We start from the raw sequence: 24,860 nt of genomic DNA, 5'->3' as shown, positions 1-24,860 counted from the left end.
GTTCAATTAATTGAACTATAATTATAGTTTATTTATAAAGGTATTAATTATATTCATATTACTCTAATATCAATCTTCAAAACTTTTTCCTCTTGCACAACAAAAATCGTACCCATTCAACAGCTCTCCGTTTCCCTCTCCTCCCATCCCCTAGCCACTACCATCCTAGTTTTTGTTTCTGTGACTTTGACTACTCTAGGTACCTCATATAAGTGGACTCATATAATATTTGCCCTTTTGTGATAGGTTTGTTTCATTTAGAATAATCTTCTCAAGGTTCATGCATATTGTAGCATGTGTCAGAGTTTCTTTCCTTTTTAAAGCTGAATATTATGTGTGTGTGTGTGTATCCCGTTTTGTTTATTCATCCCATTGATGGACATGTGGGTTGTTCCCACCTTTTGGTTATTGTGAATGATGCTCCTCTGAACCTAGGTATACAGACATCTCATAAAGTTAATTTTTTAATTCATTGTCTTGATCATATTGTCCCCTTGTTCAGAATCCTCAGTGATTCCACGTTGCTTACCAATTAATATCCAGACTTAACCTGCTATTCAAAACCCCCAAAGTTTTAATCTCAAGCTACTTCTTGCTGTATTTAGCTATAGGATAGGAAATCAAATAAACTCATCAGAAGAATAACTAAAACAGAAGCAAAATAGCTTGTGACTTGCTATCTAAAGATGCTTCAGGTATGGGCTTTGTGAAGTGTTTCGACTGGTCACAGATCTTATTTTATGTTTTGACTATTTTCTAGAACTCTCTGGCCTCTTTGGCTATTGCTGTAAAACTGTGAAGGCATGTGAAACATGGATAGACTGGTGGGTAGCCCTTCAGGTAGCTAGGAGGGTAAGTCTAGTGGAGGGCATGTCAGCGGATAAGTAGGTAGGTAGCATGGATAGATGTGTTTATAAGCTGTATACCAGTTTGGTAAGTGTGCCCCAGTGGTAAAGAGGCCCCCATTGTAGTCATGCTTTGCTGCATCTCAGGAGTGCCTTTTTGAGCCAAGAATTTTGTGGTAGTCATCACAGTTCTTTATAGAAGTAGTTTTTGTAACTTGCATATTAGTTAAATATAAACTTTCTGCCTTCCCCATTAGATGATAGGTCCAGTGAGAGGAGAGACTAGTTTTTCTCTCTTTTTTTCACTATTATATCTCTAAGACAGTGTCAAGCATAGAATCTAGAAAACAGTAAGTTTTCATTAAATGTTTATTTAAGAAAGGATGGACTGACCAGAGCTCAAATGAGAATGAATATTTACCACATTGAGTATGGCAAGTTAAAATGGAATTATAAAGGAATCTCTAAATATGACCAGAGAGAGGGATGCACGCTTCAAGGCAGACATGCTGGTGTTCCTGTAAACCAGTCATGTTTGTCAGGTAGTGTGGGATCTCATGACAGGGCTTCAAGGAAGCGAAAACTGTCTTCAGAAAGATGAAAGAATGAAAAGTTCTCTCCTTGGTCAGTGGCAGTTTGTCAGTTTTTAGCCTACCATGAAAAACACTCCTAAGAGCTTTTAATTTTTTCCCTTTTAAAAGATATATATGTTCACTGTTAGAGCACAGCAGTGAACATACGTTAGTCATTTATTGATTGATTTTTAAAATTCATCTTGGCAAAAGCTTTGATCAAAATACAAGATAGTACCCAGCAAATTGCTTTATAAGGAACTGGTTGCATGTACCTTTAAAAAGATTTAAATAAGTCCTAATGGTTACTTTTGAAGTAGAGATTGTTCTTAGTTGAGCATTAGTAAATAATAGTCATAGAGTTGAAGATTTCTCAACTATTTTTCCTCCACTACTTGGAGGATGAGTTAATCATATGACATTACCCAGACCCTAAAAAACAATTCTAAATTTTCATAGAGAGTCGTATTCTTCAGCTATTTTATTTCACACAGTGGAAATTTCAGTTCAATTTTTGGCAATAAGTTTTACTTACCTAGCAATACTATATACCAGAATTTTCTAAGTATTTAAAAAAAAATCTTTCATTACAATGTGCCTATGCGATTCAACAAGCAGGCTCTCCATTTCTTTGACTTGGAAATGAAGGCGGAGTGAAGTGCTCTGCACTAGGCTCTCTCATTCCAGGTCATTTCATGAATACTGAGATGGCAGCCCAGCAGTTAGTCTTTCTGGTGATGATCTTTCCACATGTGGATTTCTCTGGGGTTGGGCTCTAAGGAATTAAGAAAAAGCATTTATATTCTGGAATGCAAAATTAAAGTTGATTTTCAGTTATATATGTTAACCATGGCAGTTTTGATGGCTTCTGATCTAGCTCATTTTCTTTTTTCTTTTTCCACACAGATTGATAGAGCTCCATTCTCCTGATAGCAGGAACACTTTGATCCTCCGTTGCAAGGATACAGCCACAGCACACTCCTGGTTCGTAGCTATCCACACCAACATAATGGCTCTCCTCCCACAGGTGTTGGCTGAACTCAATGCCATGCTTGGTGCAACCAGTACAGCGGGAGGCAGCAAGGAGGTTAAGCACATTGCCTGGCTGGCAGAACAGGTAGGCTGGGAGGCAGGGCAAGGTCTCACCGGGTCACCGTTCAGAGCCAGGATGGTTCCCCCATTCCGTATGTCTGGAATATTTATCACACAGTCAGGTCTCCAGTGCCTAACTTGCAGATCTTTTGTTTCTCCTCCCCTAGTTTTTAGCTATTTATTGCTAATTATCACTTCCACCAGCTGAATGGACTGTCATGATAGTCATCATCATAACATAACTATGAAGAGATTCTTATCATTTCTTATCATCCTTAATGACTGGAGATAATTTTCATGATTTTAGAATGGAATCAGCAACTTATTTTGCAAAGGGCTATTAGTGCCATGACTTCTTAACTCAGCCATGATAGCAGCAAAACAGTCATAGACAACATGAATGTGAATAGATGTGGCTGTGCTTTAATAAAACTTTATTTACAAAAACAGAAAGTGGGCTGTGTTTGGCCCAGAGGTCATAGTTTCCCAATTCTCACTCTAGTCTATTGACAGAGTTTCAGAGACAACAGGCTTACTACCCTGATCTGGGAAAAGTTTAAAATATACAAAATATTTTACAAGCTATTAAACACATGTACAGCTGTCTTCTACAACTGACAAATGGAAAGAAACTAGAAAACTTAAATAGAGGTTGGGTGAAAGGAAAGGAAGAACATAACCCTGGTTAGTTTGGATCCAAAGTTTGACAAAAGGAAGACTAAAAGTTCTACACGATGTTACCACACATCCTTTTTCTTTCGGGGCCTTCACCGTCAGCTGGGCCAGAGGGAGCTGAAAACAAACAGGGTTAGGGAGTCAGAGATGAGTGTTCAAGTGCTAACTCTGTTTTTCATTGGTTTTCTTTTTAAAAGTTCCTTCATACCTTTGCACCCTAGTTCCTTCGTGTGTGCCAGGGGGGCAGGGATTGCATCAGTATCAGCCCAGAAAGGTTTTGTTCTTTTGTGTTGTTGTTTTGTTTTGTTTTAAATACAGTTTCAGGGTCTGGCTCCCCGTGGTCCCCCTCAGGAGTCCCCATTTGGTAGACTGATGGGGGTGCCTGGCAATCTCATCTGCTGCCCCAGGTGATAGTGTGGTGAATCAGGTTTGGACTCCATTGATCTATTTATTTTCAGCCATGAAATTTTATGAACACTTCAAATAATGATTCTGATAAATTAGAACACAGAATTAGTACTGTGATGATTTCTAGGAGGCATGACTAGAATAAGCAGAAGAAACTAATGAAAATCGTGGTATAAGTACTTTTGACTGTGAAAGTTTTAGTATTTTATCATGGTTTCTATGTTTTTATATGCTGGTTGAAAAACTCAATGGAGTGGTAGTTGTTCTGTGCTTTTGGCAATGTTAGAAATCTTCATGATTTAAAAAAATACATTCGTAAGGTTCTAAGATTGAAATGAGAAGTTAATAGGTGAAGTCTTACCCTCCTTCTGGTTCCCCATCCACCTAATTCCCACCCCTCAGCCCCCAGAAAGGTAATCACTTTGATTCCTTTATAATGACTCTTGAGAGTTTCTTATGCAGATAAAAGCAAATATGGAATATGTTCTTTTTCTCTTTTATAAAAGAAGAAAGCATATTATGCACACTACTTTATATCAATACTTTGCTGTTTTTTTTTTCTTGAAACAGTATATCCTGGAGATCTTTTTATGTCAAACATATGGAGCGTTCTTTTTTACAACTGTATAGTTTTTCATTGTGTGGCTGTAGTTAAAGAAGCATTTCCTCCAGTGTTGTTGTCATTTGTGCCCTTACACAGAATGAATAACCTTGCTATAATGAATAACCTTGTAGTTTGTCCTTTCACACGTGTGCTGTCCAAACTCTTTGGTTCCAGAGTCCAGATAGAGCAGATAACAAGAGAACACACATCATCTGAATGTATTTGGTTCTTAAGTTTCTGGTAGTAAGTTGTAAAGCTTTGGTTAGAAAAGGATTTATCCAGAATTTGAGCATTATTTCCTGAGCTTTGATCATTAGAGTTCGTAGAACTGAATATTTGTGTATCTGTAGGATACATCTCAGAAGTGCTGTTTCAAAGGGTTTATTAATAACCTATCTCTATAAGGCAAATGACCCCCAAGACTTAGTGTCTTTGGAATAACACTTATGTCCCACAGTTTCAAAGGATTGTGAATCTGGTAGCCATTTAGCTGGGTGGTCCTGGCCCAGGACCCTTCAGGAAGTTGCCGTCAAGCTGTTAGCCAGGGCGGCAGTCATCTGAGGGCTTGATGGGTTGGCGGGTGCACCTCCAACATGATTCATCTATATCGCTGTTGGCAGGAAGTCTCAGTTTTTTGCTGCTTGTAGGCAGAAGTCTTCAGCTCCTTGCCATGCAGGCCTTTCCACAAAATTGCCTGGAGTGTCCTCAGGATACAGCTATGGGTTTCCCTCAGAGCAAGTGATCTGAGAGAGAGAACAAGATGGACACTACAATACCTATGTGGCTATGACCTAGGCTCTTCTTCTCTCTTCTTTTCATTAGAAGTGAGTTATTACTAAGTCCAGTCTACACCCCAGGGCTCCAGCTTTTAAAGGGAAGAATGGTAAAGAATGTGTGGACATCTTTTTAAACTACCACAAAAGATACAGGCATTTGTATCAGTGGGCTTCCCTGGCGGCTCAGATGGTAACAAATCTGCCTGCAGTGCAGGAGACCCAGGTTCAATCCAGGGGTCGGGAAGATCCCCTGGAGAAGGAAATGGCAACCCACTCCAGTATTCTTGCCTGGAGAATTCCATGGACAGAGGAGCCTGGCAGGCTGCAGTCCATGGGTGTTGCCAAGAATCGGACAGGACCAAGCGACTAACACACGCAACCACAAACACTGGGACTAACACTTTGTATCAATAATTTTGATACATATTGTCAAATTGCCTTCCATTAAGATTGAACTAAATTCCCACCAGCAATATATGAGAGTTGCCAGACCTTTAAAGTGGAGTTTATTTGGTTTATGCTACATACAGACCAGAAGAAAGGAGAAATTTCTCTCAAATCTTTCACCCCAGAGAACTTAGCCTAATGCTTTATATATAGTAGATATTCAGTAATTTTTTCCTTTGTCTACATATATACATGCAAAAAGCAAGTAGACAAGTCATTAATTATAAAACGCTATCCAGGAACACAAGCTCAGGGTTGGGAAATAATACTAAGTTGAATAGTTTCGAGTTCTTTAAAAAATAGTACTACAGAACTAATCCAAAGTGCTGTTTTTAAACTGTTCATGATTTTTACTTTTTCTGTGTAGTTGTTTCGGCCGCCCAAATCAAATACACTTAGAATAAGGTGTTCAAGCAAGATTGGATATCATTTCTCAGAGGAATTTTATAATGAACTTACATATTTGATAAAAGTTGAACTAGGTAAATGCCAAAGCCTTCTTTAATTGTGATATTATTTATTTCTATGAGTGTGAAAATGGCCAATCTATTTTCAGATCATGTAATCTTTTTAAAATAGGTAAGCATTTCTTTTAGCAATAGATATATTTCCTGAAAAGCATATACATAAATGAAACTGTTTCAGTTGTACCTAGAAAAGATAGGCATTTGGGTCAGATAACTTAAGGAAGGATTATTTATTTAACTTTAAATGATCTTTCTTTATCTGTTTGTTATTTTACATTATCATAAATTGAGTTTGCCTAAAATAGGGAAAACCTAGGCTATAGATGTTTGGTAACAAATAATTTCTGTGCAAGGGACTTACCTCTTTATTGATGCTGATTTTTATGTGACTGATAACTATAACTTTTATATTCTTATGTTCTAACTATACCTCTTTTATATTAAGAACTGTATATTCTTAAGAGGGAATTTTCTTTAAGTCTACCAAGTGTGGAGACATACGTTATCTACAAAATAAGTATTTTAAGCACTTAAGTATTGATGGAAAAGCCAAGATAGCCAAAGAAAGATTCATTTTCACAGTTTCTACTTTGTCCCTCATGATTCTCAGAATGTGTCAAGATTCAAGTTAGAAACATATACAGTAAATCAGGATTAATGGCACAGTTTATGTTTTGCTCTGTGTTTTCTATCATAATACTAAGATGCGTAAAGAACAGAAGTATATCACCTCTTAAAAAGATTTGTACGATGAAGAGATTTAGGGAATGAATAATAACTATGATTAATTTTTTCATCTTTAGTGCTATTCAACTCTATTTGTTAAAAAGCAAAATTTGGAGAGGACTATTGTTTGGCCAGGTGTACACACGTGTGGGTGTTGAAACACAAACAAAGCAGAAGCCTAACATTAGTATCCTTTTTTTCTCTGGCCAAAAACTCGATAGCAGGGGAAAAAACCACCTCAGCAGTTGAGCCCCAAGGCTGCTTGTACTGATACCACAACCGAAAGCACATGCTATATATAGCCAGCGGCATTCTGATTCCAGTGAAGGCAAACAGTACCCTTATAAGTTAAGGCAGATAGGCAAACAGAATGACTGAAACTGAGGTTTCATTTTTCTCCAGTGATTAAGTAGAAGAGGGAAAAGATATCCTCCAAAAGCGAAGGACTCGAAAGAGCTAAAGAATAAACACTTTTTAAAAATTGTTTATTGAAAACAAAAGTTCTGTCTTTAAATTCGATATTGTTTCTATTGACATTAGCAGTTTTCCTTTCTCTTCTTTGGGAAGAAATGCATTTAATTTAGATTTTCTAAATGCATATACTGTGACCTGGCATTCACAATCTGTCTTATAACTTAGCAAAAAAAAGTTAATTTAAAAAATCAAGTTATCATTTTATTCCTCTGGGAAGATAGATTTTTATATTATTTTCCCTATGAAATATTGTCCATAACAATCTCAGAGACGAAGACTTAGTAGTGCATATAAATTAGAAATCCCTTTTGAGTATCTGTAACCCCAAAACTGAAGAATCCAAGAGAACCTCTTTCCAGCTGATACTTTCCCTCCAGACATCACAGTCTTAGTCTTTCCCCCTAGACATATAAAATCTTAGAAAGACATCGCAATCTTTACCCCTAGACATATAAAGTCTTAGAAAACTCAGGTTCACCAGTAAGGAAATAGTTAATTATTTCTCCCGTAGTTTGCTAGAATTCTCAGGGTTGGGTCATGTATTTTGGGCTTTCAGCACATGGTTGAACATGGGCAGCTTCACTGGCTGGAATTCATTTCCTGCTCATGGAATCCAGTCATAGCTCTAGCAAGAACAGAGACCCAGTGTAGATGTTACAGCACAGAAATGGACCACTCAGGCCACTTTTCAGATCATAGATGTATTCTTAAAATGCTCTGACATGTTCACATTACCTTCAGAAGTCATTAAGGAAGAGAAGATAAAAGGTGGATCTGAACACAAGTGAGGGAAAAGTGATTCATCAATTTAAATTTATCTGGAAGCTGCCAGTGATAGCAAGCTGAAAAGTTGAGGGTTGAAATACTGTTGTTACGCACTCCCTGCTCAAAGGTCTCATCTTAGGAAGGCAAACATTTTGATGATACCAGGGCTTTGCTTGAACGTGGTCTTTTGCTTTTTGGCCTTGGATCCTTGACAATATATATAAATAGTGGTTGTTTTCCTATGTTTTTAAACTATCACAGAGATAACTGAGCTTTATGCAATTAAATGCAATGGTACATTTGAAACTGAAGCATAAACTTCCTGAACTGTAATGGGCAGCTCATTGACAGTAGTTTATATCAGCGTTTTCCAAAATAGAGCATAGTTGGTCATTTTGCCATTTTAAAAAGATAAAATAGAAATTATCAGAGTGCATTGTACAAAGGATAGGAATTATGGTTGTTCAGGAAATTTTTAAATTCAGTATTTATATATATGTGTTGAGTTGCAATGTAAAATGTATTTCTTATTGTAACTCTTGATCAAAAATATTTGAAAAACACTGATGTTTAGATTATACAGACTTACTTGGTAACAGTTTCTATCCTGCACTTAGAAGATGTTACTCCCACATCAGGTATACTAAAACCATTATCATTTTGAACTGAGTGCTGTGTATTTAATTAGAATTTGTGATAATTAGTTATTGTGGAGTAGGGGAAAGAAACTGTGTCATATCATTAGGAAATGTGTGTAATTCACTCAGGGAACACTTTCTCCAGCTACACACAATCTACTTCACACCTCCCAGTGGAGAGGCCCTGCCAGTGGGAAGGAATCTGTGGGGCGTTTCCTTTGTCTCACATGGGTTAGGATGGGGAGGCAGAATGGAGACCCACTGTCTTAGGTGGTCACTGAAGGAACTTTCACAGTTACACATCATTATAGTTAGCTCTACTTTCTGGATCTCATCTCTGTAACAGGCAAAGCTAGATGGTGGAAGGCAGCAGTGGAGACCTGTCCTCATGGCCGTGACTGAGAAGGACCTGCTGCTTTATGACTGTATGCCATGGACCAGGGATGCCTGGGCATCACCATGTCATAGCTACCCTCTTGTTGCCACAAGGTAAGACTAAAGACAACAAAATATCTGTCCTACTCTGAATCTGCTGCTGCTGCTGCTGCTAAGTCGCTTCAGTCGTGTCCGACTCTGTGCGACCCCATAGACGGCCTCCTGCCAGGCTCCTCTGTCCCTGGGATTCTCCAGGCAAGAACACTGGAGTGGGTTGCCATGTCCTTCTCCAATGCATGAAAGTGAAAAGTGAAAGGGAAGTCGCTCAGTTGTGTCCAACTCTTAGCAACCCCATAGACTGCAGCCTACCAGGCTTCTCCGTCCATGGGATTTTCCAGGCAAGAGTACTGGAGTGGGGTGCCATTGCCTTCTCTGACTGAATCTACTAAGGAATTCTAAAGGAATTTTAAAATGACTTCTGTTATCTTTTAGGTGCCTAAAATAGCATTCAAGCAGCGATGTAGACGATTTAGACAAAAACTTTTCTTTCACAACCCTATTGATCATTTTTTGCAGCTCCTAGCTCAGAATATATGGTTTCTGTCACTAATATTTTTGTGTGTATTTTTTAAGTTGTTGAAGCAGCTCCCTAACTGCTTTTCTCAAGACTTGGCTTACTCATGAAGATAAATAAATTGTGTTTTGGTTTTTTTTTTTTCCTTATTGACTGTGACTAGAAAATCACTGAAATTGTGGCAGCATTTTGACTGAGTGATGAAATCATTTAAACCAGAATGTGGTACTGTGGATAAACTATACAACTCAGCCAAAATATTCTTCAACTTCTCTTTCTAGTATAAGAGTACATTTGATTCCATCAAGTAAACATTTATCTGACCTGAAGCAACAGGATGTTTCTAGTATGCCAGATGTAGGGAGCTGGAAGGAAAAGAATGGAGAAATGTAGATTTGGAGGCCAATATGTCTTAAGAAATAATCAGAAACTAGTTATCTAGTGTGAAACTAGGAAAGATATTCACATTCAGTGTTAATTTGGGCTTAAAAAAGAATCAGGTTTTGATACAGCTCAAAAACTACACATTAAAAAGGAGTCCCACAAAAAAGCACTTGATAGTCAAAAAGGTTAAATGATGGCGTCATCTAGGATGTCCCACGGGAAGCAGTGTGGGAGTTCCAGCTTTCAGGAGACAAAGATTCATGTGAGGAAGAGAATTCTTACATTACAGGAAGACTTTTACATTATGTAGGATTTCCTTCAATTTGCCAAGTTCCCTTACATATATCATTATTTTTAAAATATATAATTTTCACATAGCTTTTCAGGAGTTTCTCGGTAATTTAGAGCTGTAGCCTGTAGATCACAGAATAGAGATGAAGGATTTATTGAGCCTCAGAGTTGGAGAAGCGTGCTGTCATTAATTCCTTCAGGATATGAAGGTCCTGCAGAAAGGGCCTTGATGATTCAGTAGCAAAGGTAGACAGTCTCTGATAAATAAATAAATAAATTATAGTTCAAAAATCAAAGAACACTGCTAGGGTGATATAAATTAACATGAGTTACTATTTACATTGGCTTGCACATTTACAGATTCTTGGAAACCAAAGCTGTATGTTTGTGTTTATCTAATAGTTGATATTTTGGGATGGTCAGGGAATTGAGTAAAACATGAATGTGATAAATGAAGAGGATTTTTATTTTATTATTTCATTTGACACATTTCCTGAGGTTAAATCCAAGTGCCCAATACAGGTAGAGAATTAGATACACGTGCTATAGATTTTGCAGGACGTGCATTTTGTAGCCTTTTCCTATATGCCTTCTTTGACTGGAAAAGAAGAAGATCCAGAGAAAGCGTGGCTACTTGACAATGTGGAAAATTGAGTGGTGGTGTGCTTATGGGATTTATGGGGCCAAAGCCGCTGTACCGCCTTTGCATGAGCTCATCAGGCCTTCCCACTAAGGGGGCCTTTTGGCAGTGTGTTCTAACCAACTGCTGTGCAGCAAGAGTCCAGCAGCTGGTTTGAATTAGATTCCCTCTGCCAAATATTTCATAATCAAATCTGTAGGAAAAATTCTGGACTTTATATTTTTTAAGGTCTGATTTGAGATTAGCAATCAAACTGAATATGGGGGAATACACCCTGACACTTTGCTCACACTCTGTATTACTTGGATTGCATGTGGAGTAGTTTTGAAACTCATTTAACTCTTGCTGAGGTAGCTAACGTGTAATTGGCATGTTGGTTCTACAGGGATCAGCTCAGGGAGGTGGTTCTCAAATACTTTTCGTGGACCTCTGGGGATACCCTCTTCACGGGGTCTGTAAGTTTAAAACTGTTTTCACAGTAATACTAACGTGTTGTTTGCTTTTCTCACTGTTGACATTTGCACTGAGTTTGGTAAAATTGCTTGTACCTTATCATGAATCAAGGCAGTTGGCACCGAACTGTATGGCCTTGCAGGGAGAAAACATGCCACTGTAACCTCAAAATGCCTTTGTTGAGGCAGAAAATTGCTAGTTTTATTTAATCTCAGCCCTTGAGTATTCATGCTGTTGATAATCTGTGAGATGATGTGGGAAGTGCTTAGAGCCCACTTCTCCTGCATATGGAGATGTGATGGTTTTTTACAAAGAAAAGCGTGTGTGGTTTTTATGAGCTGAACTGGCTGGTTGGTTGGTTGGGGTTTTTTAATGGAACACCACTTTCCCTTCAAAAAAAAAATGACAGACTATGGCTACTCAGACTTGGGTATTTGTCAGACTTTTAATTTTTTCTAAAATAAAATTCAAAATGAATTTGTCATTTAAAGAAAACACTGATGGTATTTGTTAACAATTTAAAATTTCTATCTTTCAAACAAAAAATTAGAATTCTGGAAAACTTGTGTCTCTCACTATGAATTTTGACAGCTTCCTAGTACTTAAAGACTTACCTGATGAGATCAGTGGCGATATTACCAAATGTGACTTTTTTATATAATAAAATACTTTTAACATTTGGAAAATGTACATAATTCAATGAAAAAATATATTCCAAATGACCAGTTCATGATGCTGCAAAATCATGCAAGGGTAAAAAAATCTATTCAAGCTGCAGGAGAGACCACTGGATTTTTTAATGTAACAGGATAATTGAGGGTTTCCTGGTGGCTCAGTGGTAAAGAATTTGCCTGCAATGCAGGAGCCGCAGGGAGAAGCAGGTTTGATCCCTGGCTTGGAAAGATCCCCTGGAGAAGGGCATGGCAACCCACTCCAGTATTCTTGCCTGGAAAACCCCATGGATAAAAGAGCCTGGAGGTCTACAGTCCATGGGGTCCCAGGATCGGACACAACTGGAGCAGCTTAGCACACATAAAAACTTTATTGATAAGGTTTCAGATCCTACCTTGCAACTAACCTTTAAGAAACTACTTGTTGATTTTTGGTTTGGTGGACAGAAAGATAGCCATAATTATCTGAAATAGCTATTAAAAGACTCCTTCCTTGTCCAGCTGCATACCTGTGTGAGGCTGGGTATACTTCAGCTACATGCTGTGGCAGAATGCAGATACACATAAGAGAATTCAGCTGTCTTTTATTAAGCTGTATATGAAAGAGATTTGAAAAAAATTAAAACAGTGCCAGTGTTCACATTCATTTCATTTTGAAAAATATTATTTTTAATAAAAGTATGTTATTTATATTAGCACCTAATAGGTTTTTTATTTTTATTTCTAAATGAATTAATATTTTGAAGATTTATCAGGTTTAATTTCTCATTATAGTAAATATACTGTATTTCCTAATATAGTAAATATAGTGCGAAGAGCAGGTGGCGCATGGGCCCTCTCATCGCCACGGCTTCTCCAGATGTCAAGCACGGGCTCTGGGTGCGTGGGCTTCTGTAGCTGCGGCACATGGACTTACTAGTTGCAGCTCCCGGGCTCTAAAACACAGGCTCGGTGGTTGTGGCACATGGGCTTAGTTGCTCTGCAGCATGTGGGATTGTCCTGGACCAGGGATCAAGCCTGTGTCTCCTGCATTGGCAGGCAGATTCTTTACCACTGGGCCAGCAAGGAAGCCCTAAAGCATAGAGCTTAATGCTCTTTGACATTTGCACAGAGTTATGCAGTTACCACAGTCACTATTAGGACGCTTGAACCACCCCAGAAAGAAACCCCTTACCCACTAGCATTCACTCTCCATTTTCCTCTCCCTCAGCCTTAAACAACCCAAAGTTAGCTATGGGTTTTTTTATAGGTACACTTCATCTGAGTGAGAAAGTTCTGTTCTATTCCACATTTGTTGAGTGTTTTCAATTTGGGGTTTAATTAAATGATTTTGGATTTGTTAAAATGTTTTTTCCATGTCTATTACAGTGGTCTTGTAGGTTCTGTCCTTTTTTCTATTTATATGGTTTTACTTATCAATTTATAAATCAATTTAAAAATAATTTTTAAATCAAATCAATTTATAAATAAATTACCATATTGATTTTGAATATTAAACCAACCTTGTACTTCTGAGATAAATCTTATTTGGTCTTGCTAGATTCAATTTGCTAATAATTTGATGAGAATTTTTGTGTCTTGTATTTATAAATTATCTTGGTCTGTAGTTTTTCTTTTCTTGAGATGTCTTTGATCTGGGTATTAGGGTGTTACTGGCCTCATAGAAAGAGTTGGGAGGTATTCCCTCTTCTGTTTTTTAGAAGACTTTATAAAGAGTTGGTACTGATTATTCTTTAAATATTTGGTAGAATTCATCAGCAAAGCCATCTGGGATTAAGATTTTCTTTGTGGGAAGCTTTTCACTATTAGTTGAAGGGATTTTTAAAATGCTTTAACAGTCATACTTTCTTAGACAGTGTTCTACTCTTTCCCTTTTATCTGAAAATATTTTTTAGTTCATGAATGTCCCATTTCTTATCTTTGACCTTGAAACCCTATTCTTATGAGCATCTCATGGGGCAGAATATGTAGGACACATTGTAGAAACTAAGGTTCTTTCAGGAGAAGGGGACGACAGAGGATGAGATGGCTGGATGGCATCACTGACTTGATGGACGTGAGTCTGAGTGAACTCCAGGAGTTGGTGATGGACAGGGAGGCCTGGTGTGCTGCGATTCATGGGGTCACAAAGAGTCGGACACGAGTTGGTGATGGACAGGGAGGCCTGGTGTGCTGCGATTCATGGGGTCACAAAGAGTCGGACACGACTGAGCGACTGAACTGAACTGATGCTTCTCATGTTTTTTCTCTTCTCTGTTTTGTTTCATTGCTGTCCCATTCTTGATTTGACTCTTCTCCCCAAAATGATTTTTTTGGGCCATGCCGCACAGCCTGTGGGATCTTAGTTCCCTGGCCAGGATTTGAACCCAGGCCACAGTAGTGAAAGTGCCAAATCCTACCCATTGGACTGCCAGGGAATTCCTGGAACTCACTTTTTCAAATAAAAAGATGGCACATCATTTTTTTTTTTTTTTTGTAGTAGAGTAGTATCATATTTTAAGTGAATGAGAGTCAAGAGCTGTAGCCAAGTAGTTCCAAATTTTCTTTTTTATGACTGAATAATATTCCATTGTATATACATTCCACATTTTATCTACTCAATTGATGGATATTTGAGCTATTTCCACTTTGAGGCTATTAAGAATAATGCTGATATGTACATTTGTGAACAAATTTTTATTCTAATGTATGTGTTTGTTTATCTTGGGTACATACCTGGGAATGGAATTGTTGGATCATATGGTACCTCTATTTAACTTTTTGAGGAACCAGTCAGTTAAAAAATAAAAGAAAAAATCATGGTCTATCTTTAGCCAATAGTAACCTCTTCAGCTGAACTTCTGAGCATTTTTGATAGGGCTTTTATATAAAAGTATTTGAGGACTTCCCCAGTGGTCTAGTGGTTAAGAATCCATGCTTCCACTGCAGGGGACATGGTTTCAATCCCTGGTCAAGGAAGTTCTGCATTGTGTGGCCAAAAAAAAAAAGATATTTGAGAACTGCCATATTAGCTGTTATGATAGAACATTCTGGACTTGTATATTTTCTGCTCTAGATCTGACATTTTCCAAGAGACAATAAAAAGATCAGGTGTTCCCCAGGGAGAGAGAGGATAACTAGGCAGTATGCTGAGGATTTTCAGAGCAATGAAAATTCTCTGTATATTATAATGATGGCTGTGTCTTTATATTGATATATTTGTCCAAACCTGGATTTTGACTGATTATGATGTATTGGTATACATTTATCCTTGGTAAAAAATTACCATTCTTGTGATACTGACAAGTAGGGGAGGATATGCATGTTTGTGGCTTATTTTTTAATCAAAATTGAGTCCTTTTTTTTTTTTTGACATGCCTAGCCTCTTGGGACGGCTTCCCTAGTGGCATTGCAAAGAGGTGGACATGACCAAGTGACTAAGCACAGTATAGCCTTTCATGGGAGCATGAAAAAGCAAATGGGAAATTGAGGTTCTTGGGCCATCTGACCTAGTGTTCTGCTTGTGACACCAGGAGTCATTTTTATGGGAAAACAGAATAGTATCTATGTCAAATACTATAATCTTGTTTTGAGATATACTTACCTAAAAACTGCTGCCGATGTTTATAATTTTCTGCATTTTTATCAGCATAAATTGCTGAGATTGTCCTCTGACAGTACATTAATGACTTTTGAACTTTGCTGTGTTTGTGGTCCTAGGCTGGTTCATTCTGGCTCTGGGTGTCGCTCACCCTCCCTTGGATCTGACCTGACGTTCGCCACCAGGACAGGCTCTCGGCAGGGCATCGAGATGCATCTCTTCAGGGTGGAGACACATCGGGATCTGTCCACTTGGACCCGAATACTCGTTCAGGGCTGCCATGCAGCTGCTGAGTTGATCAAGGAAGTCTCTCTAGGTATAGATACTGGCATTTCATTCCTAACAGTAATTAAATGTCATTCTTTATTTTAAAGTAAAAATCATTATCCTGTGGGCCGACTTAAAATGTTCTGAATAAGACACCTGAAGGTGATCATGATGGAAAGAAACTGAGTTTCTCTACTTCAGTAGCAAAGTTTTCGTAAGTTGTTTATGTGACTCTGAACACATTCACAACAGTTTCTGTACAACATAACATGGCTGTTTTACTCTTCATTATTTAAATATTTAATAATGTGAGGACTCATTTACTAAATACTAGGTGTATTGACCCTCTTGTTAAGATTTGGAACATGGATAGACACCCTTAAAAGTGTGACCATCTGGAAGAGCTTATAGCTGTAGAAAAGCGAAGAATCTGGAATTGGAGTTTCTGTTGCAAAGTTGGAAGAGGTGTGCCCAGTAAGTACTGAAATGGGCATCTAAAGGAAATCACCCTGGTGGTCTCTTTCCATTGTTGAAGCGCCCTCTTGTGGCTTGTCTGTGTGAATTTGAAGGGATGAGTTCACATGTGTGTATCTGTGTATATGGCTATGTATAGATATTTCCAGATTGCTTTTCATTTTAAGAACAGAGAGTTGTCAAAATTAAGACACAATTACAGTTTCTTATATGGTTTTAATTACTTTGAACATCTTGCCTGGAAGTTGGTTTAGTTCTGCTCCTGTTTTCTTACATTTTGTTTCCTAAACCTAGTTTTACAGGATTTACATGAAAAGAGAAAATGTTTGAGAGCAGAAGGTCTTGTGATTTATCTTCCTTTCCATTGCTTTTGGGAAGTGAGGGGTCTCTATGGCTTTAGAACTGCATGAGCGGCATTTCCATGGGTCATCTTCTAACAGTGACACCAGACAGCTTCAGTGTTGTAACAATTCTTCAGCTGTTTAGGACATGCTCTGTATTTTCCTTACGACCACAACAATGGCTCAAGCGATGACACCAATGTCAATGACACCCGCCTTGGATTTTGACCGAAGTCACCACACCACACTGTCTTTCTCACTTGCCTGTCTCCCACCCATTGTGATTGGTCACCACATTAAGGACTGTGGGGCTCTGGTTTTTGTCTTGGCCACAGAATGTGATTTCTGGGATGGAGAAGTCTTCAGTTGAACAGGCTGGATGCCCTGTGTCCTTGTGTGGAGTCCCAGGGGTCTGGCCAGCACACTCATCACTGGCATATGGGGTCACCATATCTTCAAGTACCTGGAAAGATATGCTTCCCAAAACAGAGAGTACAGTGTGGCTTTTGAACATTTTTTAGTTTTGTGTTGTTCCTTTGGTGTCTGTAAACTTCATATTACAGGAAACCAAAATCTATTCAGTCTTTGGCTCACAATTGTTTAAATACAAATGGCTTGAATAGAGAGAAAATAAGGACCACCTGCTTCCTTATATTTTTAAATGGACAAAAGAAACTTGTTTTTTGGTAATTTCGAATTTTTTTGTTCTCATTCACAGCACTGTTTCAATATTTTACCTTGGTAATACTTTCATTTCCACAGTTCAAGTCAATTAATGTACTTATTAATCATTTATTCTGTATTTAGAGCTTTCCAGACATGCTAAACTGGCTGAAAGTAAATCACTCTGCAAAGAACCAGGATTTCTTTAAAATGTGTGTGTGTGCATGTCCTCACACGTGGTGCAGGCGCTTAGTCTGTTACACCTTTAATAGGATGCGTGTGCCTGGTGTGCACATACACATGTATACACATACATAAATAAGCCGGCATGTCCTTCAGATGCGTGTTACCACCTTCTTCTGTTAAATTGTTGGCTCCTTTTCTGAAGTAATTAATATTCAGAGTTCATTGTGCAAAACTCTCCTCTGTGAGTTATTCCTTTTCCTTATTTCTTGAACATGCCAGCTGCCTTGACTGAGTGTTTTTCATGTCCAGTGAAAGGATACATTGGTCTCGATATGAGGACTTGCTTGTTTGGGAGCCATTCTTCCTGCTCACAGCCATGATGAACTCAGTTCTCAGAGGACTGTGTTAATTTCTATGGGGCATAGGGCCTCTCACCAGTAGCCCCTGTACTAACAATAAAACAGCTTAAATGTTGGTGAAACAGGGACTTCACCAGTCTTGACGGGAGACATTTGCCAGTCTTGATGATCAGTTCTTTTGGCCCCATCAATTCAGATGTATCTTTTCGAATTTTATCTTTGGTGGGACTGACAGTGCGACTTCCCAACTACCAGCCATGTTACTGCCCCTGAAAGGTGTCTCTGCCTTTTCTCATTTGGTTGTTCCTCCTTGCGCACTCGAAACCTTCTTCCTACTCCTCACTGCCTATCAGGTTTGACCACGTTTTCGGGACTTTCTCAAGTCCCATTCCTCCAGGAAACCATTACTCAACTTGGGCTTTATTGAGCTGGTATTTAGTCATCTTCTATACCCTTTACCTTAAGCAGTTAGGGATTTCATGTCTACGCCTGTCACTTATGAGGTCTTGAGAGCAGAGACCATGCCTCTTACTTCTCCAGCACCACACACAGCCTACTGTCTGCACAGTGTTCAGTTGATACTCACTGAATTGAACTGAATCAGATCAGATGTCAAGTAAAGTTATGGTAATTTCTTCTTCATCTCAATCAAGATGTTGCCTTGAGTGACCAAAACAGAATTCACTTCAGGACATTCCAAATAGGTTAGGTATCACACATTCTCAGAAAGATTCTTTTCCCTTTTCCCTTTTTTGAAGTCAGGAGAAGCCTTTGTCACTCTCTCAACTGCAGTAGGAACTTCATTAGTGATATCTGTTTCTTGTCTTCAATAGGCTGCACATTAAATGGCCAAGAGGTGAGACTCACCATCCACTATGAAAGTGGGTTCACTGTCTCCAGGGAAAACGGAGGTTCCAGTAGCATCTTATACCGCTACCCCTTCGAAAGGCTGAAAATGTCTGCTGATGATGGCATCAGAAATCTGTATCTGGATTTTGGTGGTCCCGAAGGAGAACTGGTAAGCATGTTTCTGAAAAACATGTTTATTCTAATAGGCATTCTCTTTCTTATCATTTCTTACCTCTTGTCATAGAAAATTGTGGACTTACCATCTACTATTCCATTTGGAGCCAAGGAAATTCTTCTTCAGGTTCCAAACATGCATGGGTTTGGCTTTGGGGTTTTGTTTTGTGTTTTCCCCACATTAGGGAATCACTGCCTTTTTAACGTTTTGTTTGAATATCAGCAAGAAAAATTAGATAACCCTATAAGAAACAGGCTTTTGTCAAATGTAAGATATAAAATACTAAACCTGGCACACTTTAATAAATGAGTTCTATCCATTGCTGTTATCAGCAATTTGTTGGGATAAGAGTTAAAAGTAATAGTGACTTAGTTGCTATAGAAATTCTGCTAGTCAGAAAAAAAAATGCAAAGATATGTCCATACACCCATCATCTGTTTTGACTTCCTTGTCCTTTAAAGGAAATACCCACAGGAATTCTTGAGTCCCCTTGGAGAACTACAGAAGTGTGTCGAGGGTACTTCAGAAATCAGAAATTATGATAAAGGACTCAAAAAGTCATGCCTCTATGTCTTACGGTATTGAGCCAACAGTTCAAGTCTTATCTTATATGTGACATCTTATGTCTATTGATACAGTCACAACAGGTATAAATTTGGAAAACAGAATCTTGATGTTTTAGAACTAATAGAGATATTAGGGATAATATAGCTCAAACTCCAAATGAGAAAACTGTGACTAGAAATCTTCTTTTAAATGATGAACCTTTAGGAAACTATGGATAGCCATGGACTTCAAAAGCCTGTTGCAGCCTGTTCATCGGATGTCAGCTGTCCAAATTAGAGGCCTGTGCTTAGGAAGGTATAACTAGCCCTTCCAACCAGCTTCAAGATTTGCCATTCCCAAAAAAAAAAAAAAAAAGATTTGCCATTCCCACCACGAACTGATAAGGGGTGTCAAAAATCTTAATAGATGATCACACTTCAGCTGAATTCACTGATTCCCTGTGGGAAATATACTTACAGTTAGTGATTTCCATATAGGATATTCCTCTTTTTCTTTACCTCTTCTACTTTTAAGTTCTTCCTATCTGGCATGGTGGAATCTAATTCCACCATGGTGTAATTAGAGTGGTGCAATTAGAGTACACCACTAATAGTGTCCTAATTGTGGATGTGAACTCTGACGCTAGTGTTTAATTATGCCATGGAATAGCCTTACTTCTGAGTATATTTCCATTTGCAGCTCTAATTGCCCAAGTGTGGCACATAAATCTGGCACATCCTTTATCCAAGTTCTTTTTAAAAAGTAAAACACAAAAAAGTAGTTTCCCTGGTGATCCAGTGGTTAAGAATCCACCTTGCAATGCAAGGGACACAGGTTCAATTCCTGGTCCAGGAAGATCCCACATGCCAGGGACCAACTAAGCCTGTGTGCCACAATTACTGAGCCAGCACTCTAGAGCCTGCGAACTATGGCTACTGAAGCCCGAGCTGTCTTTTGCCCATGCTCTGCAATAAGAGAAGCCACCAAAATGAGAAGCCTGAGCACCACAGGATGGGTAGCCCCCACTCGCCACAACCAGAGAAAGTTTTCCTTCTCAAAGAAGCAAAGACCCAGCGCAGCCAAAAAATTAATGAATAGATCTTTTTTTAAAAAGTAGAATATCATGTTCAAATTTGTTTACTTTGCACATTTGTGTATTAAAGCATCCCTGTATAGTAGTGATAATTAATGTCCTTTCTCCACAGACCATGGACCTGCACTCCTGTCCGAAGCCGATTGTATTTGTGTTGCACACATTCTTGTCGGCCAAAGTCACTCGCATGGGACTGCTTGTATGAGCAGCAAAAAAAAAAAAATCAGTTAAAGAGCCTTGAATGTCATAAGAAGTATTTACACCTCAAAAAAAAAAAAAAAAAAAAAAAGCACAAAAAGAAAGCTCTTTGCTCTCTCCTCCAGCACAGTGCCTTGACAAGGACCTGCAAATCACTGCTGAACTGTAACCATGTTTAAAGAAGAGCTTGCCTTTTACAAGCCACCTTGGCCGGAAATTCTAGGACTCTAATAAGCTCCAAAATGAATCTGTTAATTTATTGTCTAGTCTCCTAATGTGGTTTTTAAGTAATTAGGTTTATTTCCCTTGTTAAGAAGGGTGGCTCATTCTTTTTCACTTTGGGCATAATCAAACATCTAAGCGTTTTCTTCTTCTCCTCCTTCCAGTAGAATTTGTTTCAAGCTTAGCCTTGACCACTTGCTTAGAACAGGCATCCATGCACAGGTGCCAGTTTGCAGCAGCCTGGGCTTCATGGTCACTCCGTGTAGGTTAGACATTTGGTTGGAATTTACTGTCCTCATTTACTCCTCCTACCCTCGGAAGTCCTTGAATTGCATCACCAAAGGGTTCTTCACATGTTCTGGCTCTCCCTGTATCCCACCCTGACCATCATGTCCCACCACATCACCGGCTTTGTCACACCTAAGTGCTCACTTTAGGACTTAGAACTTAGGAGATTTGATTTGCCTTGCTTTCCACTCCCTTTCTAGTAGTGACCAACTTGAAGAGCAAGTTGGTAACCACTGCTCTGAAAGCAAAGTTTTGCTTGTTTTAGGATTTTCTGATTTTTCTCTTTGGTAGGAGCCAAGGGGATAAGATTTCTTTTAAAAGAAAATCCTCATTTTAGCTGAAGCCATTTTTTATTGCTGACCAAATGTGCCTTTGGTGAGGGTTAATGGAGCTTTATTAGTCACTGTTTGAATAACTGGATATCACTGCCATTCCAGGGAAGTCATCTATTCTAATTTTGAGGAACAGTCTTTGAGGTGGGTTTCCTTAATGTGGTATCTTTTCCAACTGGTAGATCTTCTGAAGCAAGATAAATCCCGTAGAGCCAGCTTGTTTAGAGTACACATCAGTGAAGCCAGCACACCGTCTGCACAAACATCATGTCGCATCGCTTTGAGCTGGGTGAGCCCAGGCAGGATCCAAGCCCAGGCCCTCTCCCTCCCGGGCAGCAGAGTGGCATCCGTCAGCACTGCTCACTCAGTGCTGGCTCAGTGATGCCTCCTGCAGTGGGCAGGGCAACGAGACGGTGGAACAGCTACCTGGGCTTCACTCAGCATCACCAGATGTCATCAGAAGATCACAGCAGCAGCGAAAGTGCTGGTTCTGCAGTACTGGAGAATCGCATTCAGCTTTTTTTACCTAATTATGAAGGAAGTATATATCTGAAACCATTTACAACAGTATAATAGCTATATAAAATGTCAGGGTTAGTACAGTCCCCAGATCCAAAAGAAAAGATAACATTGACTTGTCTGTTCTCTGTGCTCTCTGCAGAAGGGTCTAGGAATAGTTCTCATTTACTAGAGTCATCAGGAATGCCATAGAGGATGTGTGTACTGTGGAGGGTGTTGGAGGCTAGCAATTCAAAGATAGGAAAGAAGAAAAAAAACCACCCACAAATGTACTATTTGCAAAGAGCCATTTGGTTTGAGTGCAGACAGACCTATAGGCAGGAGGACATAGAGCAGACCAATGAGCAGAGATGGTTCAAATTAGATTTTGTAAACTCATTGTCTTCCCTCGCCCCATAAGTCAGTTCTCTCAGCTCCAGTCCTCAAAATGTTCTACTTAAAACTGGAAATTAAAATCTAGGCTAGAGTATAACTTTTAAGAGCTTTTCTTATGTTTTGAAATTTCATAAATCTAAGTTTGGTTCCATCTGGGATATGTTGCAAGTCAGAGAAGAAAGAAAATATCTTGAAGATCCAGCTAAGATTTCCGGAAACAGAATGTCAACACACAATACCCTCAGATAAGTGAGCTTAGACGCTTTTTGCAGTGAGAGTATTACTAATCTGAGAAGTTGAACAATACAGTCATATACTTCACAGCAAAGCCATTTGGTGAGGTTTTCTGTGTTAGTATGAAAGGCTAATAAGACACTGAGAATTTTTTCTGGGGGAACTTCTGAGCCACACTGCTCATTCCTTATATGAAAAAGATCTGTTAAAGAGGTGTGATTTAAATGTGGGCAGGAGAGGTAAGGCATTGTGTGCATTTCGGCTCATTTTGCTCAAGTTTTAACTGTCATAGCACCAAGATCCCTAGGGTTTCTTAACATCTTTTGAGTCTTGATGCGAAATGAAAGTATATAAGGGGTTTCCTTTGACCACAAGCACCCCCAAGAGCAAGAGCCCTTCAGCTGCTTGTTTAACAAATGTCAGCAGCTTTCCAATCATGGGTGACCAGGTTGTTCTTCAAGTAAGTATGTTTGTGGGACTCTCATACCACAGATGAAGTGCTTTTTATGAATGAGACAGCCTTGGTAAATAGGTATTTTGTATCAAGATGCCAAAATGTGGCAAATTATCTTCAAATAGTAACTGCAGATGGGCAGTTTTGATATTTCACCTCTTTTCTAGTACAGCTGACTTTTCATTTCTCTTTCATTTTGAACTAGGAAGACTGTTGAAGATGTGGTGGGCTTCCCTGTGTCAAGTGGAAGGGAGCCGCAGAGTAGCATCCCCTCATTCTGATGGACCCGTCCTGTGTCCTCGGGACCCACCTGAGGGTGTAGACGTTTTCTCCACATTCCACACAGATGCCTACAAGCAGCCAGCTGGGGTGTGAGCTTTCCTCCTCCTCATTCTCTAAAACTTCTCCCCTCCCTCTCCAAAAAAAAAAAAGGAAAGGAAGAAAGGCTCAATTATACTTTTTCTGGAAAATACAAGTCCTTTCCTCAAGTATTCAAGCAAACCTTACCTGGAAATTAGTATCTAATATTTTATATGAAAAATACTTTAATGTATGTTTATACAGTATTTATTAGGTAGTCATAACTGTAAACTCACCTACCTAGAAAAGTTTCAGATTAAATATTGGGACATGTACAGGAATCAAAAATATTACTTTGAAGGTCATTTGCCTATTTTAAAGCCATGTTTTAGCACCTTTTAGGCGAGGTGAAGTCTGATGGTGCCTATTCCTGTCATCTGTACTCTCACAAAGTTATTGAAAATTATTGCATGCGGGAGAGATCAAAGTGTTTATTTCCTATATTTTTATAAGTGGAAAAATCTCTCTGACCAACAAATGATTAAAGTTGTTACCTATTATTCTCTTAATTTATCATCCTAACAGAATGGTAACAAAGCTTTTTTCAGCCAATTACATGCACTTAGCTAATAAACCAAAATTTACTCTTTAAAAAAAATGTAAGCTGTGTGGAATCTGGACAAGACTACATTTCACTGTAAATGGTTTTGATGGATAAAAGTGTGTCCACTTTTGCAAAAAGGTTATAATGGATTGTTTTTAATTTTGAGAGAACCTCCAGTCTTCTTGTTTAATTTATATCCATATTTTTAAATTCAAATTATCTTGTAAGCTGCTATGCAAAATCTATTAAAAGCCCTACCTACTTAAAAAGTTATAAACATTTTTGAAGTTTTCAGGGAAGACCTGTAGACTTAAGCACTTTCTCTGCCTTTTTTTTTTGCTTATATCTTAGACACGCTGAATTATGTTCTTATTATTTTCACTGGTTATAAGCTATTGACTGTACATAATATTTAAACCATCCAAATAGCCAGCATACATTTCCGTGTCACTGCCATCCACTGTTGATGCCGTGAATGAAATGGCTGGTTAGAGAGCCAAAGGTCATTATTTTTTTCCCCCAATATCCAATGAAGAAGTAAAATGCCAGATCTGTTTCATCTCAAAGCATACTGAGATCTGCATATCTATGAAAGGAAGAGAGACTGATTTGGGATTCTGCTTAAACTTTAAGTTGTGTTTGATTATAGTCATATTCATTTGTTTTACTGATGTCTATCAGATATATTACATGCCAAGTGGTACTACATCCTATTGGAAATATCTTTCATTTAAATTTGAATTCTTATTATGGCTTTTTTTTTTCTCCATTAGATCAAAGTAGAGGAGTCTGCCATTTTCTACCATTCTGTGTTCCTATTTTAATTGCTTGGTGATCTAGAATTATTTTGTTATGCATACTGTCTTTAAAAACTGACAGCAGCAGTCTTCCCACCCGCACCCACCTTTTTAAGCTATATGTTTC

General features: G+C 38.6%; 1 protein-coding gene across 1 annotated transcript in view; it reads left to right on the top strand.

Annotated features, from left to right (window-relative positions):
• Positions 1 to 20,874, top strand: part of LOC128071122 (beta-2-syntrophin) — a 66,343-nt gene extending 45,469 nt beyond the window's left edge. Inside the window, exons 3-7 of the mRNA XM_052664090.1 lie at positions 2,324 to 2,534; positions 8,836 to 8,978; positions 15,577 to 15,773; positions 18,581 to 18,765; positions 20,523 to 20,874. Of these exons, the coding sequence (XP_052520050.1) occupies positions 2,324 to 2,534; positions 8,836 to 8,978; positions 15,577 to 15,773; positions 18,581 to 18,765; positions 20,523 to 20,615 (829 nt within the window). The 3' untranslated portion in view covers positions 20,616 to 20,874. The remainder of the gene's footprint in view (positions 1 to 2,323; positions 2,535 to 8,835; positions 8,979 to 15,576; positions 15,774 to 18,580; positions 18,766 to 20,522) is intronic.
• The last annotated feature ends 3,986 nt before the right edge of the window (positions 20,875 to 24,860 follow it).

The sequence above is a fragment of the Budorcas taxicolor genome, unplaced genomic scaffold (assembly GCF_023091745.1).
Source record: "Budorcas taxicolor isolate Tak-1 unplaced genomic scaffold, Takin1.1 scaffold153, whole genome shotgun sequence".
Taxonomy (NCBI): domain Eukaryota; kingdom Metazoa; phylum Chordata; class Mammalia; order Artiodactyla; family Bovidae; genus Budorcas; species Budorcas taxicolor.
The sequence above is the reverse complement of the archived record's forward strand: the minus strand, read 5'-3'. Positions and strand labels throughout refer to the sequence as shown.